This window comes from Coenobita brevimanus, chromosome 94 (assembly GCF_032717465.1).
Source record: "Coenobita brevimanus isolate Jiangsu-jjx chromosome 94, ASM3271746v2, whole genome shotgun sequence".
In the NCBI taxonomy this organism is placed as follows: Eukaryota; Metazoa; Arthropoda; class Malacostraca; order Decapoda; family Coenobitidae; genus Coenobita; species Coenobita brevimanus.
The window spans coordinates 8,894,937-8,916,040 of NC_137047.1; the positions used below are offsets into that span (position 1 = coordinate 8,894,937).

Sequence of the window (21,104 nt, forward strand, 5' to 3'; positions counted from 1 at the left end):
GCGGTCCGGGCGGACTTATGTCCCTGTCGCCTGGGGTCAGGTAGCGCTCTGTCTGCCCCTCCGTAGGCTCCTACCCGGGGTGTTGTGCTGCCCTCGGTGATTATTTTCGGCATTTTAATATATATATATATATATATATATATATATATATATATATATATATATATATATGCTACTTACCTCATTCTATATCGGGTTCTTTCACATTAAGATGTCCTTTGAACAGTAGCCGTTTTGCCTCCTTTGACCCCTCTGCCCTCCATTTTGCCGCAGCTGCTTCGTTTACTCTTAACCTTTACCCCATGGTAGACATTGCAGCGTATATTGTATATGGACACTCGTGTACTCTATCATTACCCATGCCTAAAGATCCAAAGTGGACGGGCGCTAGAATGATGTTACTAATCTACTGCGAGTTTGAGGTCTGCCGATAGTGGCTTCATTTCCTGGTATTCGATGTATTATTTATACATATGCACATATCCAGATCGTATGTGTTGTTCCCCATATTTATATTTAAATACTTTGCTCTTTTTCGTACGTACCGCTTTGCATCAAGCAAGATGCAGTAGTTTGTTAGAAGTCACATATTGTGTTATCTGAAGGATAATTAACATTTAACTCATAATTATTGTTCGGTCTGTTAGGAAGTAAAATAAAATACAGAATTAATATTTAGGGTTCCTGGTATGGAACCATCGGCCAGGCTTGAGTATCTGCCATTGTTTAGAAACGGCCATATTGAATCCTCGTCAGGAGGGGCTCTCCTTGTAATTATAAATCATTAGCTCAGGTATGCCTTAAGTAGGTTAGTATATTGATATTGTAACAATTTGTTAACCGAAGGATGTCTTGGGGAAAATGTGAATGGACCTGTGCATGGATTTTTAAATAATTTGAATAGATGGACAAGCACTGGGGTACTTTTTTTTTTCTTTTTTTCAAACCATGATTCTGAATGGCTTTAAAAATGAGTTAGCTGCACCAGTGAAGTATAGGATCTTATTATTATACTTTGTATTTTGATACATTTTAGGGTAAGTGGCAGAATGGCATTTCTTTGGTCACACCTTGAAGTCAGTTCTCAAAACCTTGACTTGTAAAGTTCAAGTTGTACATTCTCTCAAATCTGCTGCATGACGAAGTTGGTATCAATACTCTGGCATCCGGGTTTGATGCATTAGCACAAACAAATTCTTATTGAAAGTTTTGAACCTTTTATAGTAGTAAGGGCACTTTGGCAAGCTTATTAAATCAATGACCTAGAGAACCTATGGGGTCTGTTTTATGATCAAACAATACTGAATGGATCCTTCCGTGTAGACGCTACTGTAAAGTGAAAATTGCCTAGAGTGAAACAGCAGGAGTGCTCATGTGCAGAAAATTTTATCTGTATTGCCAGACGCCTTAATCTCGTAAGGGGTGGCCACAAACAAATCACCTCCATGTTGCCCTGTCTCCTGCCATTTCACTGCTTTGCTCCCAGCTTCCACCCCCCTCTTTCATATACCTCTTCATTCCATCCCTCCACCTCATCCTTGGCCTCCCCCTCCCTCTCCCCCCTCCTCTGCCTCACTTACATGAACTCTTCTCCTCAGTCTCTCGCTTTCCATCCTCTCCACATGAGAACTCGAGGTCACGTTTTTTCATTTACTGTTTTACATTTTTCTGACAACATTTACAAGATGCAGAAAGTTGTCATTTCGAAGATATCAACAGTAAACCACCAGTTTTACATGCAAACCGTGGCAAGCTGTCATCTGTCATGTCAGACTTGTAGGTTGATTCAGTTCCACATCCAGTCTGCCAGCCACTAATTATTCATTCCAACCAACCTAACCTAACCTAATCCAACCAAACCTAATTTAACCTAATCTATCTTGAATGAGTTGGGGATAAATGAGTTTTGGGTCTGAATCAACTCACTGTCCTTCACAGGACGCCACCACCAATGTCAACAAACCTAAATTCGTGCTCTTGAGGAAGATGTTATTTTGGCAAAATTTGGGTGTCATGAATGATTCATACAATCTTCAGCAACATAAATGATATTTCCGCAGAATCTGGGTGTCATAAATGAATGTACAATAATGAAAGATAATTCTTGTCATAAGATGATTTTCATCATGTGTAAGTGGGAGCTCTCCTGCAGTCGTCCTTATTTAGTAGTTACTTACAGAATTATTAAGTATTACTCACGTGGTAGGGTCATGACCTTCCAGTGGTCAGACAGCTGAGGGAGGATGTACAGCCCAAGAAACTGTGAGGACATTCCAGTCAGATGGAGTAAGGCAAAAGTTCTAATGATGGTGTACCCTGCAATAAGTTGTGCTTTTTATTTTTATTTTTTTTTAATACAATATTTTAACAAAATTTAGTAGTAGATGGTTTGCATTGAGTGGTATGAATGTACGTACTGATTATATGATTAATTAAAAGGTGAAGAGTTCATTGGCAGGAGTAACTGAAAGTTTAGATTTGAACTGGGAAAGGGTTGATGCTTCAGCTAGCTACATCTTATGGTAGGGAGTTCCAGTAGTGAGTAGCATGACAGCTGAAGAATCTTTTATGGGCCTTGACCTGGGCGTGTTGTATATATGTGGATTTAGAACCTATCAGCTGTATGCTTAAAGCTAATGTAGGGCCTTTCCTAAGGGCCCTGTATCAAAAGGGTATGCTAAAAGTTTATGTAGGGAAAGACTTCGTTTAATTTGTAGGGGTTGTTCCAACATTTTTTTTAAGGGGAGGAATGGTATGGCTTTCACAAATCCTATATTTAATCTTTCGTAACAAAGTAAGTCTTTACCTCCAAAAAGGATAGAGTAATGTAAATAATTTATGTAAAAATATTTTGACTTGCTAAAAATGCAATGCAAACATACAAGGAAACTGAACTGTTGGTTGTTAAAACATGCTGGCTGTACTTTTTTTTTTTTTTTTTTTTTTTTTTTTTTGTGGGGAAGAAGGAACCAAAGGCCATGAGCCCGCAAAAAATGTTCCTTCCAAGAGAAGAAGAAAATACAAGAGAGAGCCAAATTCAAGATCCATTCATTTCGAGATGCCTGGACGCGCTGCGTTTGAAAGACTGGAGATCATAGGAGGCAGGAAACACAGACAGAAGGAGACGGTTCCAGAGTTGACCTGTTGCATAAATGAAGGACTTGGAGTAACAGTTAACTCTTGCATTAGAGTTGGACAGGAAAGGGGTGAGAGTTTGCTGCTAGACGGGTGCTACTTGACCGTCATAGAGGTGGAGGAATGCATGCAGACAGATCAGAGGAAGTGACCATTGAAGTTGCGATAGAAAAGAGATAATGATGCAACAGTGCAGCGAAGAGACAGAGGTTGAAGTCAGTAAGAGGGGGAGAGTTGGAGACAAAAAGCCTTACTGAGTAGTAGGTCAAGCTCGGGCCCGTCTCTGCCCTAGTGGTGACACGCACTGTCATTTTTATTACCGGTATTTTAAGAGTAGTTAACAGTAGGCGAGATCCTAAAATTGACATGTGTAAACAACTTTTATATGTTACCCATGTGATTTAATTGAATATAGAACTCAGTCAGTGCTAAAGGTAATACTGTAATATGTCAATATATACAACGAGAACGGTACTGTTCTTCGCTCATAGGCCAAACTATTGAAGTGTCATGCCAGCATTGGATCATCTTTGCATTTTAATCTCAGGCACTGCAAACTGTTCTTCATTTTCTCATAATACCATTTTTAGTTACTGTATTTATCAGCAGCATTCTATTCATCCATCCATCCATCCATTGCCAGACGCCATGTATCCCAAACGGGGTGGCCAAGGGCTTAGAGTTAACTGTTTTACAGGGAGGGGTACTAACCCTCCACCAACCCCACTTGACATGTAGGGATGCCAACAGCATCTGGTGTTCCCAGGCAGTCACCCATCCAAGTACTAACCAGACCCAACGTTGCTTAACCGCTGATCGGACGGGAAGCGGTGTACTCAACGTGGTATGGCCGTTGGCATTCTATTCATAATTCTTGGTAACCCTTAAACCGCGGGCTTGTTTTGCTTTGACTTGCGGCTCCCGCAAGCATATTCGCACTCCGACAGACTCTCTAAAAATATTTGCCAAAAATCAGTTATTAGTCTTAGAATATTAAAATCACATATACTTATGGCACATACCTTCAGCTTTCTCCTTGGGTGTTTGTTGAGCCTTCGTCGAGTACCGTAGGACTTGTGGAGACCTCTGAAGTTGAGTAACGAAGTCTCCACTTTACACTTCCCGACAACTCGTAATATGATTACCACAGCCTGATATTATCACTAGAAACACTATTCTATGAATCTCAGATAGTTTGGAATCCATACTCCAAAAACAAACCCCACTGTGAATCAATGAAAATTACGAGGTTGTATGACCATCACACTTCCGATCGTTCGCCGCTAGCGTTGTCTATTATTCATAAAAACACTCACAGTTTATATTTCTGTTACTATATAACATATATATATCTACAGTCTTTATCCATAAGTTTCCTTCAGTAATAGTGGTTTATTGTCACTGTAGGGATTCAATTTCTTTTGGTAAAATACGTAGCATTCACTTTCTCGTTTTGTATACTAGCATTGAGAGTGATTGTCACTTTCACCTTCACTCTCATAACTCATAGTATTCATACATGCTAGAGTGAAACTTTCACTTTCATTACTCCTAGTATATATACTCATATTCTTATAATACTTCACATATACATTTCTATTTACGTTCTCTTTTATTTACATTATTTACATTTCTGTTTTATTTACACTGTGTTATGCACTGTCACTTGAAGTAACTTATAAAACTATTTTCCACTGTTCACTTATATTTACATTCATTACTTTCACTTGCTGTTTACACATTATTTACAATTCCACTTGCACTATTTTACTCAATAAAAAGATCGTAGTCACTCTTTTATCAATTGTCAGCCCTTTACCTCTTTCCACACAAGGTTTAGTAGGGGGTAAAGATCACAGGGACCTTTGCATGGGTATAAAAAGTGGCGGAAGTTAGCAGGAACTAATCAAGATATACTCCCACTTTCAAAGACGATAGTGAACTGATAGTAGTGGCCTCCTGCTGCTGGCTAGAGAGAGTGCAATACTACCAACTTCAGCCCTGCGAGACCTGCTAATATATAGCAATGAAATGATTGGCAGGAAACCAAGACAATACATAATAAATTAGGTAGTTCCAGGTGAATGTAAATATCACTTAGGCTTCTCCCTTCCCTCCTTAAATGTATATTTATTACGAAAATAGATTATACGGCATATTTCAAGGGGAAATAAACAGCGAAAATTAGCGAACGAGTGCACGTGAGGTGTTGTCAGGTGATAATTAGCCAATTCCAGGTGTATGGCACTATCACTTACCTTATTTCTTTTTTGTATATATTATTTGGTGTAAGAATAGGGCATAGGGCTTATTTCAATGGATGAAATCAGTGGAAAATTCCAGGGAAGATTTACTTAGCGTAGAATTGAGTGTGGTGGCCTGCAATAATTAGGTAGTTCCAGGTGAATGTAAATATCACTTAGGCTTCTCCCTTCCTTTCTTATATATATTTTTATTACGAAAATAGATTATACGGCATATTTCAAGGGGAAATAAATAGCGAAAATTAGCTAACGAGTGCATGTGAGGTGTTGTCAGGTGATAATTAGCCAATTCTAGGTGTATGGCACTCTCACTTACCTAATTTCTTTCTTGTATTTATTATTTGGTATAAGAATAGGCATAGGCCTTATTTCAATGGATGAAATCAGTGAAAAATTCCAGGGAAGATTTACTTAGCACGGCTGGGCAGGCGAGAGGATAGGGTAATGGAGGGGAGGTAGGGAGGGGAGTCAAGAACGTGGAGAAATGGCTAAATTGTCAACAATGGATGGGAGTACAGATGAGATTAGGAGTGCTGACTAGTGTTGGACATTAGCAGTTCTGATAGATGATACAAGCCATCACTTGAAAGCCCAGGCGAATTCAAAATAACAGAGAATCACAAAAGTGACGCCCCGCGGTATGATCCCTTGCTCCCAAGCGTCACGAAAGTGATGCCCCGCGGTTAAGGGGTTAAGGAGACATAGGACCACCTTATTTTGCATTTTTTCCTTGCTTTAGCCCTTCATGGAATTCTTCAAATACTCTCAAATTGTGTTCTCAAGTTGCAGTGTTTTTCATTTCTTTTGAATGTGGTAAAAAGTGCTTTAAATGCAGTGTTTATTCATGGACAGCCACTATTTTGCATTGCACGAAGACAGATGGACGCCATCTTAGAGCACCGTATACGAGCGAAATTACCCTTGCAGTGCCTACTTATCCAAGCCTAAATTTTCGTAACAACCCAACCTTATTTATCCAAACCTTACCTAACCTATTTTAGACTAACCTAGCCAGTTTTATGCTAACCTAACCAAACTTATCCTAACCTGTGCGCTAAGACTCATCACGCCATCTTAGAATGCCATTTTTCAGCAAAATTGCCCATTATCAGTGCTCATTTACCCAAACCTAAAAAATTTTTGTAAGTCAACCCAACATTATTTATCCTAAATTATTTCAGGCTACTCTAACCAATTTTAGGGTAACAACCAAATTTATCCCAACCAAACCTACCCATCTCCAGCACTATCATAGTTACAACATAAATATTGATTGAAAAGTGTATTACTATAAAAGTATATAAAGTATACTTACTAACAAGTGCTAATACCTGTATATAAAAAAAAAAATTACGCATGATTATTTTGTTTTGTTGTTGATTGACATCATCTGGACAAAGAATAGTCTCGGCGACTCCCATGGGAGCACTTCCGACATACCAACTGGTCACTCAGGGCTACCAACCGCCCCCTTTCCCCTAATGCTCTCCTAGCATACCATGTAAAAATTGAGGGCTTTCATTTGCTTTCCTTAGTGTGTAAAGTAGGGACCAATGTAGGGCCTCTCCATATGTGTTTAAGCATACGGCCGTGTGGTCTCTGGTCTCTTGATGAGGGGTCAAATGGAAAATGTTGGTGGGTTTTATGGGAGTAAGACCTTGGAATATTTTTTAGCATAGGATCACATTGCACCTCAGTAGACTGCCTCTGATAGAAAATAGATTAAAATTTTTTAGCCTGACCACATATATGAGTGCTGAAAGCCCAAAGATTTTGCTTGGTCCATCTGCGTTGAACTGATTCCAATGTCACCTACGAAGCCATGATTCCAAACTGGAGAAGCAAAGTCTGTGATGGAATGAATGTCAGAGATAAGAGGGGAAGTCAGTATTTTGTAATTAAGAAGATTGGCAGCAACACCTCCAGCTTTAACACCCCTGATGTGCATAAGAAATTCCAGATTTGTGTCAGTTTTGACACCAAGGTCTTCGTTACAAATGGAGTGTTAGATTGGGTTACCATTTAGAAAATTGGCACCATCATTTGAGACATTAAGCCAAGCTCTGGAGAACCTCAGATGGAAGCATTTGCTTGGTGCAAATTTAACACATGGATTGCGAGCCACAGCTCAGGCTGGGTAGCGCTGCATTGTGAGCCACAGCTCAGGCTGTGCTGGCTGTGCATCACCGCTAACTTCACTCCTGCGCAAACACGCATGATGCTACGCAAAGACGGATCCCCCCCCCCCCAAATGATGTCCTGGATGTGTTATCTTCAAGTTTATAATAAACACAAACATTTTATTTATTTATTTATTTTTTTTTTTTCCTCTCTTACCTAAACTTATGCATGTCCCTATGCAAAGATGGAGAGAGATTTTTTTTTTTTTTTTTTTTCACCAGATGATACCCTGGATGTTTATCTTCAGGTTTATAATAAACAAAAACAAAAATAAATTTCCTTCATTTTGGGGGCACCACGGGGGGGAATAAAAAAAGTTAATTGCACAATCCATTTAACAATCTTTCAAAATACTCTACCCATCTCTTCCTTACTGCATCCATCTCAATTAACATCCTTCCATCCTCTGCTTTTACTCGTTCTTCCTTCCCAGACTCTCCCTTTCGCACCCTTTTCACCTCCTTCCAAAACATTTTCTTATTCTGTTGAAAATTCTCTGTCAGCCGCCTACCCCACCTCTCATCTGCTGCCAATTTAGCATCACGCACAGCCCTTCTCGCCCTATTCCTCTTTTCCTTATACCTTTCATATGACATCTCATCCTTCCTCTGCAGCCACACTTCATATGTACGTCTCTTCTCAGCCACAGCCATACTTCCTCGCACCACCATTCACTTCCTTTTCTTAAACCACCACCCACACGTCTCACACCACACACCTCTTCTGCATGCCCCACCACAGCACTCTTAAATATCTGCCATTCCTCCTCCACACTGCCATTTTCCCGATCTTTCACTGCGTTCCACTCATCTTTCAATTTCTCCTGATACTCTATCTTTTTCTCTCTTTTTATCCAACTCACTCACTTTCAAAACCTCCCTGCCACACCTAACCCTCATAGCTCTCACCCATCTCTTACCTACTCTTAACTTTCCCTCCACCAGGTAGTGGTCAGACATACCTCTATCCTCCCCTCTCAGAACTCTCTCATCCAACATACTTCCTATTACATTCCTAGACGCAACCACATAGTCCATCAAAGCTCTATCGACAACCCTTCCACCCTTCTGTCTCACCCATGTATACTTATAAATATCTTTCTTCTCAAACAGTGTATTTCCAATCACCGTCTCTCGCTCAACACACATCGCTATCATTCGTTCTCCATTTTCATTTCTTCCAGGCACACCATGCATACCAACTACACCTTCAACTGCTACATTTCCCACTAGCATTCAGATCTCCCAGGGTTAGGTGTGGCAGGGAGGTTTTGAAAGTAATTGAGTTGGATAAAAGAGAGAAAAAGATAGAGTATCAGGAGAAATTGAAAGATGAGTGGAATGCAGTGAATGATCGGGAAAATGGCAGTGTGGAGGAGGAATGGCAGTTATTTAAGAGTGCTGTGGTGGGGCATGCAGAAGAGGTGTGTGGTGTGAGACGTGTGGGTGGTGGTGTAAGAAAAGGAAGTGAATGGTGGTGCAAGGAAGTAAGTATGGCTGTGACTTAGAAGAGACGTTCATATGAAGTGTGGCTGCAGAGGAAGGATGAGATGTCATATGAAAGGTATTAAGGAAAAGAGGAATAGGGCAAGAAGGGCTGTGCGTGATGCTAAAGTGGCAGCAGATGAGAGGTGGGGTAGGCGGCTGACAGAGAATTTTCAACAGAATAAGAAAATGTTTTGGAAGGAGGTGAAAAGGGTGCGAAAGGGAGAGCCTGGGAAGGAAGAATGAGTAAAAGCAGAGGATGGAAGGATGTTAATTGAGATGGATGCAGTAAGGAAGAGATGGGTAGAGAATTTTGAAAGATTGTTAAATGCAGAGGAGGAAAGGGTGGCTGAGATTGTGGTGGATGGAAGGGTGCAAGGAATAAATGTGTTGCGAGAGTTGAATGATTCTTTGATCACGAAGGAGGAAGTGGAAAAGGCAGTAAAGGAGATGAAAACAGGGAAAGCTGCAGGTATGGATGGGTGTTCTGTGGAATGCCTGAAGGGTGGTGGAGTGACTATTGTTGACTGGTTAGTAAGATTGTTGAATGTGTGCTTTGAGAAAGGTATGGTGCCAATTGACTGGGCAAGTGCTTGTGTGGTCCCGTTGTATAAAGGCAAGGGTGATAAGTATGAATGTACTAGCTTTAGGAGTATAAGTCTGTTGAGTGTTGTAGGTAAGGTGTATGGTAGAGTGTTAATTATGAGAGTTAGAGAGGGTACAGAGGGAGTGATTGGTGATGAGCAGTGTGGCTTTAGGAGAGGGAGGGGATGCGTGGATCAGGTGTTTGCGGTGAGACAAGTGTGTAAAAAGTACCGTATTTAGCGAAAGGCAAGGATGTGTTTTGGGCATTTATGGTAGGGAGGCTTTGTGGACTGTTTTAAGATTGTATGGACTTGATGGTAGGTTACTAAAAGGGGTGAAAAGTTTTTATGTAAATAGTAGAGCGTGTGTAAGAGTGGGAAATGCTGTGAGTGATTGGTTTCCTGTGAGAGTGGGGCTGCGACAGGGATGTGTGATGTTGCCTTGGTTGTTTAATATTTACATGGATGGTGTTGTAAGGGAGGTGAAAGCACATACAGTAATCCAGTGTTGTGCTGCACTTACAGTAATTCATTGCACTGTGAGTTATAATTGTTTAACACTGCACATTGTTAATTCCACCACAGCAGTTTCAACTGCCAGTTTGCACTCCACAGTTAATCCTTTGCACTCTCAATTCTAATTTCTTAATGCTGTAAATTCCCATGTGGTCTACTAGCGAGGTATTGCAGTTTATTCGCTGTTTATTCACAAAAAAACGAGCACATGTGGCATCCACTGCGTTAAGCATCCACTCGCGATCAAAGTTAAGCAGTAACTGTTGGACTGTTGGTGACAGGGAAACAGAGTTGCCAGATCGCAACAGCCACATTACCAAACTCCTCAATTTTCATTACCAAATTTAACTTTTCATTACCAAATTCGTAAAGCTAGCATTTATTTTTCACTAATTATATATACAAGTGGAAATACATGTAATCACTCTTCTTATAATTAACAGCATGTTGATTATTTTCATCCTATGTATTGTAGGCTAGCAAGTTAATTAGAGAGAGCAGACAATCCACCATCTCCATCCTGTGTATCCTCATACATGTGAAAAATCCATTTGGTAATTCATTATTCTGATCCATTACCAAACGAATTTTTCACTAGCATATTGTCCCACATTTGGCAATGAAAAATACCAAATGGCAACCCTGACGGGGGAGGGGGGAGGAAGGAAAGGGTGAAGGGGCCCTGGTGTAACAGCTGTCCGGCGTTGTGCGGCAATTTCAAATTACGGGAGGGGAAAAAAATCGTTGTTTTGGGGGGGGGATTTTTTTCTTTTTTTGGCCAGTTTTGGGATCTGAAGGTTCAGGTCCACAATGTCTGGTAAGTGGGGATGTCCGGAAAGTGGGCGTCCGGATAGTATAGGGATTACTGTATATATTATAAGTGGCTGGATTAACCTGTGGATTGCGCAATTACCCTTTTTTTATCCCACCCCGTGGTGCGCAAAAAATGAAGGGATTTTTTTTTTTTTTTTTTTTTTTTTTTTTTTTTTTTAACTTGAACATCCAGGGTTATTGGTGAAAAGAAAAAATCTCTCTCTCTCTCTCCGTCTTTGTATAGGGCCATGCGTTAGTTTATGTACAGTAGTGAAAAAAGAGGGGAAAAAAAAAAATTGTTTTTTATTTATTATAAACTTGAAGATAAAACATACGAGGCATCATCTGGTGAAAAGAAAAAATCTTTTTCTTTCTCCATCTTTGCATAGCGCCATGCGTAAGTTTGCATAGGGGTCAAGTTGTTTACGGTGATGTACGGCCAGCACAGCTTGAGCTGTGGCTCACAATCCACGGGTTAAGGCATAAGAAATATATGTATATCTTTTGGGGTGCCATGTTTTTCACTGGACAACTTAGCTGGGTTTTCCATTGCATCAAAGCTTTCAAGCACTCTGGTACCTACAAATATCCATCATAATTCAGCCAATGCCATGTCAGATGATGCATTTTTTTTGGATAATGCTGTACGACCCCTCTCAGCCCTTCAGTGAAGCAGAACCCCTCTCCTCCCTTTAGAAGAGAAAAGAAAAAAAAAAGTACTGCATGACTATTGAAGCATAGAAAAACAACCCCAAGAACAGTTTTCCCGATAAACATTACAGTATTTTACATTAAAATATACAACCACTGTATACTGTGCTCACCTTACTGTAGTACTGTAAAAGATTGTATTGATTATTCGTGTTTGGTTAATGGCATGCTCTCAGTATCATCAATAACAGATATTGCTCAATTCAGCCATATTTTTGCAAGTCAGATAACGCAACATCATATAACAGGAATTACTGTAATTTTTGAGGGAAGGAGAAGTAAGGGTACACAAAGCTGTAAAGTGGCATAAGTCTTTAATTTGAAAACACAGCAAAGAATGGTTAGTGTAGTATGACATAGTGTATTGTGTAGATTTCTTATTGGTTGTTAAATTTAGAGTTTAGCTCATCACCCCAGTGGTTCATTTATTTATTTATTTATTCAAAGCTCCATACAATTTTATTAAATTTAGGACCGATCTTTTGAACTGGAAGAGTTATCAGTATCCTTTATTAACCTTTTCACTGTTATGGGTCAGTTGGCAGTACTTTTTTATTTATTTATTTATTTAGTAAATATTAAGTTGGGATGATGATGATGGACTTTTGAATGTAATAAGAACAAGTACACAATTGTGGCATTACATAACTTTGGTATATCACCCATGACCCCCTTTTTCACAGGTATACTGTATTTGCAACATGGCTTGTGTGACTTTGAAGCGATCCCTGGAGTTTGATCCACTACACCATGGGAGCTGCACCCCCCGGCCACACAAGCGGAGGCGATGCATGCCTATGTGTGTGTCCCCTCAGTCTGCAGCAGCCGCTACTGCTCGTAACACTGAATCACAGTCCCCGTTTGCTGATGCCGCCCCCACTCTCACTCCAGGTAGAGCACATTCATTAAATTGCTGTCAGATGTTGACACCATCCAGGTGGTAGTTACTCAAGGATTTATCAAGAAACTTATCTTCTAGACACATCCAAATCATAACCATACATCAGAGGCACCAATCCCATGGGGTTGTAAGTTATCTATCTATCTATCTATTGCCAGACGCCTCAATCCCGTTTGGGGTGGCCACAAACAAATCGCCTCCAAGTCGCCCTGTCCCCTGCCATTTCACTGCCCTGCTCCCAACTCACACCCCCCTCTCTCATATACCTCTCCACCCCATCTCTCCATCTCATCCTCGGCCTCCCCCTCCCTCTTTCCCCCTCCACCTCACTCACATACACTCTCTTCGTCAGTCTTTCACCCTCCATCCTCTCCACATGGCCAAACCACCTCAGTGTGTTCCTCATAACGCTTCCTATCACATCCACATCAACACCACAACGCTCCTTTATATCCTCATTCGTCAGCCTGTCTCTCCATGTGACTCCACAGGCTCCTCTTAAATAACTCATTTCCACGGCTCTCACTCTTGACTTGTGTCCTTCCAACAACGTCCACGCTTCACTTCCGTACGTTAGAGTTGGTATCACAATACTGTCATGTAGTAACTTTTTCACTTCCATGCTCACTTCCCTGTTTCTTATCACTGCTTTCAAAGAACCAGCAACCTTTCTTCCCTGCTGTACCCTTTCAAGCACTTCACCCGCCAAACCTCCATCCTTACTCATCACACTACCCAAGTACTTAAACGTACTCACATTTTCCAATTCCTCACCATCCAACCTCGCTGTACATTCACTGACTTCACTTCTCTCAAAGACCATCACTTTACTCTTCCCTAAATTCACCTTTAGATTCCGTTTCCTACACACTCTCTCAAACTCATCCACCAAGCCTTGCAGCTCTCCTTCGTCTTCACTCAACAACACGGTATCATCTGCAAACAACAGTACTGGGAGTTTCCAAACACTATCCTCTCTCACCAGGGCCACTCCAACATCCACTACCCTACCTTGTACCTCTTTTATTACCCCATCCATGTAAGTTATAAGGATAATAATACATGTGATCCATGTGTTAGTTTTTTGGTATACAATGTATTACATTTGCAGTCATTTGGTTTTACTGCCCATTTTTCACTATATAATCCCCAGCCAATACATACATACTCAGTGGCTCAGTCAGGACAGATAAGTATTGTCACCCTTATAAAGAAATTGCCTAAGTCATTTTTTGATGATTTCTGGCTTTTTGCCTAAATCTGGTCTTCATCACAAGGCACACCTATTGGTATACCTGCCTTTGCCAGGTCTAGGGTGTGAGTGGTCTAAAATTTTGCCTCAAGCTTCTGCCTAAGTTATTTAAAAGTTAAGAAAATGAGACAGGTTTTTCTCGATTTCCTGAAAAGTAGAAAAAATGTCTTAGGCAGTTTCTTTATGAGGGTGACATTATACTTCTTTGCATCCAGTGCATAAATGTGTGCAAGCTGACAGTTACTTGTTAGTTCCCAGTTGGGCAACTTGCATTTATACTGGTGTGCCAGTACAGGGTGGGAATAGCCCTGTCTCTCCCGCCAAATCTCTCACTGTCACTCATACCACATTTGTTATAAGTCCAGCTAATGTAACTAGTAATTAATAGGTATATCATTATTGTGTGCTTACTACATTATAAGAAGTGCTGCATGTATAGGCTAAGTATTCTACTCTGTTAAACCTGTTAGTACCTGCTGTTTAGTACTGTATTTCATTTTTTATTCTTACACTTATTCATTACACTTATTTCCTCTGTCAAAATGTAATCTTCTTAATAGTCATGTACCCTAAGGATGATGAAGAGGTATGTGGATTGGACCCATGTTTTAACTACATTGATGTAAAATTATTCAGTTTACAATAAATAAATGGATAAATAGAAGGTGAGAAAGGCAGGAGGAAGCACTCCATGCAAAAAAGATTGAAAGGTTCCAAGAGGATGAAAAAAAAAAGATGGAATATAAGAAAGAAGTGCAAGAGTGGTTGGGTAAATATGATCTGGAGTAGATGAGGGAGGTAGAAGACGTGTGCAAGGTACTCACAGAAGAAATCTGTGCAGCATGTGAAGGGGTTTGAGGGGTGAAGAAATGACAAAAGTGGGGGCAAGGAACAGCGTGGTGGAATGAAGAGGTAGGGCAATCTGCGGCACAAAAAAGGAAAGCATATAGTTAGTAGATGGGAAGCAGAGATTTGGAGGAATGTGAGAAACAGAATGGAGAGTTTAGTGTTGAGATGAAGAGAGGTGAAAAGATTAGTAAGAGAGAGTAAGAAGGGAGTGGATGAGGAGTATGGATGGAATTTGAGTGTCAAGTGGAGAGAATGTAAGAAAATGTTCTGGATGGAGGTAAGGAGAGTTAGGTGGTGATAAAGAAGGTAACTGGGGAGTGAAGGATAAAAATAGCAGATTGCCAATGGTGAAGGGAGGAAAAGTGAGCAAATGGAGAGAACACTTTAGGAAATGTTCAATCCATCCATCCATCATCTAAACCCGTGTTAAACATAGAAATTAAAAGTAACACGAGTATAAGTGGCTGAGGAATGGCTGGAAGGAGGAGGGAGATGAGAAGTGAAGAAGAGATCAGTAGGATGGAAGTAGTACAAACAATGAAGAAAGTCAAAATGGGGAAAGCCCCAGGAATAGATGAAGTGTGTAGTGAAATGATGACGCATAGGGGAGAGGTAGTAGTTGAATGGATATGGAAGATGTGCACATTGGCCTGGAAGGAAGGTACAGGCTTGGAGGATTGGTAGTCAGGTATAATTATTCCCCTGTACAAAGAAAAAACGGAAAAAGAAATGCATGGTAATCATAGAGGCATTTGTCCTCTTAGTGTAATAGGAAAAGAATATTGTAGGATACTTATTTACATAGCAGGATTGGGGAAAATCACAGATTTTTTTTTTAATTATTTTTTTTTCTTTTTTAATCAGATTTTTTAAATCAATGATTTTTTTTTTTCCAACCCTGTTTGTGCCTTTGGGAATTCTGTCAAAAGAGCACTATACTGGTATCCCCCTCCCCCACTTGCAGCAGTGCATCCATTAGGCATGATTGTATGTCACTGTTCAAATAAACAGACTTACAAAACTGAAAATAATAATGTGAATGGGAAATGGAAGTAAGGCAGTGCACCACAGGCTAGCATTTCTTGGTATGAGGGAGGTTACTCACACTCACGGTTGGAAAAAATAGCATATACTGTATATATATATATATATATATATATATATATACAGTATATATATATATATATATATATATATATATATATATATATATGTGTGTGTGTGTGTGTGTGTGTGTAATATATATATATATATACAGTGAAATCTCAGATCTCATAACAACTCTACAACTCTGTTACATAGTTAGGGAAATGACAGAGGAATTAGTTGGAGAAGAACAGGGAGGGTTTAGGAAGGGAAGGGGCTGTGTATATCAGTTATTCATCCTAAGGTGTCTAGTGGAAAAGATTCTAGAGAGAGGAAAGAAGTTGTGTGGAACCTTCATGTATTTGGAGCAAGCATATAACAGGGTGGATAGACAAAGAACGTGGAAAATAATGAGAATATGTTGAGTAAATGGGAAGCTGTTGAATGCCATGAAGAGTATGTATGAGGGCACTAGTGCTTCAGTGTGTGTGGATGGTGAACTGAGTGAATTTTTCTGTATGAATGTTGGATTGAAACAGGGATGTGTTATGTTTCCATGGTTGTTCAATCTGAATATGGATGGAGTTTTAAGAGATACAAGGTAGGTCAGTGGATGTTGGAGTTTTCCTAATGAGAGAGGGCAGCATTTAGAAACTTCCTGTTGTGTTGTTTGCAGATGATATTGTAATGTTAAATGAAGATGCAGGGGACCTGGAAGGCTTGGTGAATGAGTTTGGGAGAGTGCGTAAGAAATGGAATCTAAAGGTGAATGTAAGGAAGAGTATAATTGTGGTCTTCAAGAGAAATGAAGTCACTGAATGTACAGTGTGGTTGGATGAGGAAGAAATGGAAAATGTGAGTACATTTAAGTACTAAGGTAGTGTGATGAGTAAGGATGGAAGTTAAGAGGGTGATGTGCTTGGAAGGGTACAACAGGGAAGAAAGGTTGCTGTTTCTTTGAAAGCAGTTATAAGAAATTGGGAAGTGAGCATGGAAGTTAAACGGCTGCTGCATGTTTGTATTGTGACACCAACTGTAACATATGGAAGTGAAGCTTGGACCTTGTTGGAAGGACACAAGTCAAGAATGAGAGCAGTGGAAATGAGCTATTTGAGAGGAGCATGTGGAGTTACATGGAGAGACAGACTGACAAATGAGGAAGTGAAAGAGCATTGTGATGTTGATGTGATAGCATTAGGAGAAATACACTGAGGTGGTTCAGCCATGTGGAGAGGATGAAGTTAGAGACTAATGAGGAGAGTGTATGCGTGTAAGGGAGAGAGGGAGGGGAAGTCCGAGATGAGGTGGAGAGATGGAGTGGAGAGGTGTATGAGAGAGAGGGGGGGGGTGAGTAAGGGGGAGGGCAGCATAATGGCTGGGAACAGGGTGACGTGGAGACAATTTGTTTATGGCCACCCCTTACGGGATTAGGATGTCTGACTGTGGATAGATAGACAGTTTACAGTCAGTTTTCCAGGAGCCTTAGCTAGTTATTTAACACTGATCAGCTTTACTCTGACTTGATAGAATGAGTGAACTTCATTCACATATAACCATAGTTTGATTTTACCACATTAGGGACATGACCTGTATGTTGGAGGAGTGCTGAATGCTGACTATTTCAAGGTTTTAATATAGTATAAATCATTACCACCATCCCAGCCTCTTTTTTTCCACCAAAGGGAGATGTTAGTTATGGACCAGAAAGCAGGGGGGGGGGGATAGAGGGATAACAAACAACATGCTTTGTGAAACAGGTCACATTCGTCCACCCAGCATTCAAACTTTTTGAAATCATGATTCCACCACATAGGTCTGACCAGATTTTATTTTTATATACAGTAATCCCGCATTTTTTGCGGATTTTTTGTCTACGGTTTTGCCCTCTCGCGGATTTTCTTAGCATTAATAAGTTCAACTAAAATATCCTTGAATATACAGAAAACAAAAAATTTGAAATTCCCGCAACTTCCAATTGTAGCGCGGTAAACTCACGCCACCCTCTGTCCCTTTCCCGCGGCCCCTCTGCCAGTGTTACATATCTAGCATAATTTTATTCTTTTAGCATAATTTTGATAAAATTTTCGAGTCTGGAATATTTTTTAGCATATTAGAAGTTTTAGCATCATTCTAGTATAATTTAGAATGGAATGGAATATTTTTGGAATAATTTTATAAAAGCTACAAATCAGAGAGAGAGAGAGAGAGAGAGAGAGAGACGAATAAGGTAAGAAGATGTAAGGTTTGAATAGTTGGTTACTTTCAGTTTGGGCTTGGTTGGGTTGGATTAGGTTAGGTTGGATTAGGTTAGGTTAGGTTTTAGGTTCGGTTTGGTTCGGTTAGGTTTGGTTAGGATAAGTTTGAGCTTTGTATTTTACCCATGAAACCTAGGTTTTTCCGATGGATTTTGGTATGATTCATTCGATTTTCAGCTTCATTTCAGTCGGAAATGACCATTTTCTGTGTTTCCCCCCCTCCCTATAACCCCCGATTTCCCAAAGCTCCCCCATTGTTGCAGGGGGATGGGGGGGGGTCATATCTCAAAATCTGGTTATTTCCGACGGAAATGATGCTCAAAATCGAATGAATCACATCAAAATCCATCAGAAAAACGTAAGTTTCGTGGGAAAAAGCAGTATGGGCAGAAAACCGATATTTACCCTCTTACTGTATGTAGGTTCATTTTAATATTTTCATAGTAAACAGTACATGATTAATATGTAGCATGAATATGTATAGAATTTTATTATTTAGCTTCAAGTTAGCATAATTCATTTTTTACTTGGAACAAATTTGCTCAATCTAGCATAATTTTTTCACTGCCCTAGCATAATTTCGTTGTTTGGATATGGCAACACTGCTCTCTGCCCCACATCCTTCAGTCCACGCCTGATTGCCTCATGTGTTTGGTGTTCTTGTAACTGCATTATGATACGAGCCTCTTGCCTCCCACTTGCTTTCCACATGGGCCCAGGACGTAAGCCAGCCTCACCAAAGGCTAATAATACAATTAGTAAGAACTCCAAAGTGACAAAACGATCAAGAAAAGTTATGACAGCAGAGAAAATTGTGTCACTGGACAAGCTAAGAAACGACCGTGCGAGTGTTTGCTATCACCAGTTAATGCATCTTTTCATTTTGTACTGTTTTGTGAATAAATGTGTAGATAATTGTGTATTACAGTACGGTGTTTACGTTTTTCCTTCATAATGGAGTATGTGCTTTCAATCTTGTAAGAAGGTATTTCGGGATGAGTATGGAGGTTTCGGGACAATTCGCAGTCACAACAAACACAAGATAATTCACCTTCATTAATGAAGATAGCTATGGGTGACGCTAGAATATAATTCAAAGGCGACTACAGCGAAGAAGAAACAAGTTAATTATTGACTAAAGGTGCAACTAATAAATAATATCCAGAACCTACGCTACTGAACATAGACTTTGCTGGATCCCGGATCCACCTGAAATATAGTTATTAAAGTATTGATTAATTAATAATAAGTATATTTATAAAAGTATTGATTAGTATATTTATAAAATGGCGGGGAAACGTCCAGGGTGCGAATTGTTCTGAAGGGGAATCGTCCATGTTTTGACGGGGAATTGTCTGACGGCGAATTGTCTCGCAATCAGTATGGACATGGACTGTGTGATGGGCAGCATGGTGGACACAAGTGCAAGATTCAATTGTTAATAGAGTATTCGCGGATTTAAATTTTCGCGGGGGTTACAAGAACGTAACTACCGCGAAACATGCGGGATTACTGTATATTTTTAAAATAAATTTACAGTATGCTTTTTACTAGCTAGAAGGCAATAGACACAAGATTTAATCAATATTTACCATCCATCCATCCATCATCCAGTCCTGTGTTGCCCCATGAGGAGCATTGGAGCCTGGGGCTAGGCAAGTTGGTCCTGACATTTAAGATGAGAGTGACCAGCCTCACTCATCCCTGAGTGCCAATATATGAGCAGTAAACCCGAACCACCCTTTGGATATAATCCTTCACCAGCTCAATCCAACTGGAGTGCCATAATTACCCACTAAACCACCAGGCGCCAAAATTCGGTTAAATGGTTACCACCCAGCGTAGTAAATGGTTTCCTGGTGTACAGGAAACCATTTGGCTTGTCACTCAGTATAGAGTCACATATATTTAAAACATGTCGTAGACTTGCTTGTTGAAGGTGTATCAACACCATACGGAAGAATACCTTGACTTATACCCAGTAACTACCTAATGTGTACTGTGCTTTCAGAGCAAATAGCACAGAATGTTCGAGAAGAGATTCGCAGGCTGAAGCGACGAAGGATTTTGCAATGTGGGGAGCGCAGTATGGAGTGTGAGGGAGGGTATGACTCTCCCTCCTCACCCCCCTCCCCAGCCTCACCTACCTCACCCCTGCCTGCCTCAAGTTCATCCGTAACGGGTGTTTCACCTCTTCATCCTAGTTCACATCAATCTTCCCTCAGCAAAGACAAGCCTCTCTTCACTTTCAGACAGGTAGTGTAGTATTTCATAATCAATTCATAACTTTGTTTTCATCTAGGTATTAAACTATATTACCACTAGTACTGCTTATACAGTATATTGTTATCTCAACATTGCCTGTACAAACTTTCCAGGTCACATTCATTATTCATTATACTCTGTTAATTCTTTTATGTTGCCAAATTTTATATCTTTTTGTTAAAGCAACTACTAGTAAATACAATTCCTGTCATATTGTAATGTCAAAACTTTATTTAAGGTGAACCTGATCTGTGAACAACTTTTGCGTGAACGCGAGGTGACCATCAGGGAGGAGTATGACAAGGTGTTGGCCTCAAAACTTGCTGAGCAGTATGATTGCTTTGTGCGGTTTACAACTGATCAAATACAACAGAGGCTCTCGCAAGCAGCCCTTCCCAGCTGTAAGTGTCAAAGCCTAATGTGTTTGTTATATTGTTAACATGGTTTAGTGGTCAGAATTCCTCGCTTGCTTGAGTTGGATTCCTAAGAGGTGACTGGAGACTTTTCAGCCATATAATGCCATCAAGGGAGGTAGGTTTATCATCCATTCTTAAATGTATGGACTATGCTAACCTAGCTCTTCAGTCTCAAAGGGCTGTTGTTATTTATAGGTCAGGATGTTGATGATTTAGCAGTTGACTGCACAGTTACCTGCCCAAGGACCCTCCTTAGTAATCATCACACAACCAGAAATGAACTTTATTCATGTTTTGTACCATTTTATAGTTAGATATACAGTACTTGCAGGGTATATGGTATTAAAAGAAAAATGTTTGATCAGTTTTCATTATGGTGTATCAGCGTGCAT

General features: G+C 40.1%; 1 protein-coding gene and 1 non-coding gene across 2 annotated transcripts in view; one reads left to right on the forward strand and one right to left on the reverse strand.

The window, feature by feature from the left end:
* The first annotated feature begins 733 nt into the window (after positions 1–733).
* Positions 734–21,104, forward strand: part of LOC145412960 (akirin-2-like) — a 31,712-nt gene continuing 11,341 nt past the window's right edge. Inside the window, exons 1-4 of the mRNA XM_080282782.1 lie at positions 734–793; positions 12,372–12,579; positions 20,043–20,287; positions 20,535–20,697. Of these exons, the coding sequence (XP_080138908.1) occupies positions 12,390–12,579; positions 20,043–20,287; positions 20,535–20,697 (598 nt within the window). The 5' untranslated portion in view covers positions 734–793; positions 12,372–12,389. The remainder of the gene's footprint in view (positions 794–12,371; positions 12,580–20,042; positions 20,288–20,534; positions 20,698–21,104) is intronic.
* LOC145413073 (5S ribosomal RNA) lies at positions 3,877–3,993 on the reverse strand. Its single transcript, XR_013899682.1, has one exon. It is a non-coding gene; the product is annotated as a 5S ribosomal RNA (ribosomal RNA).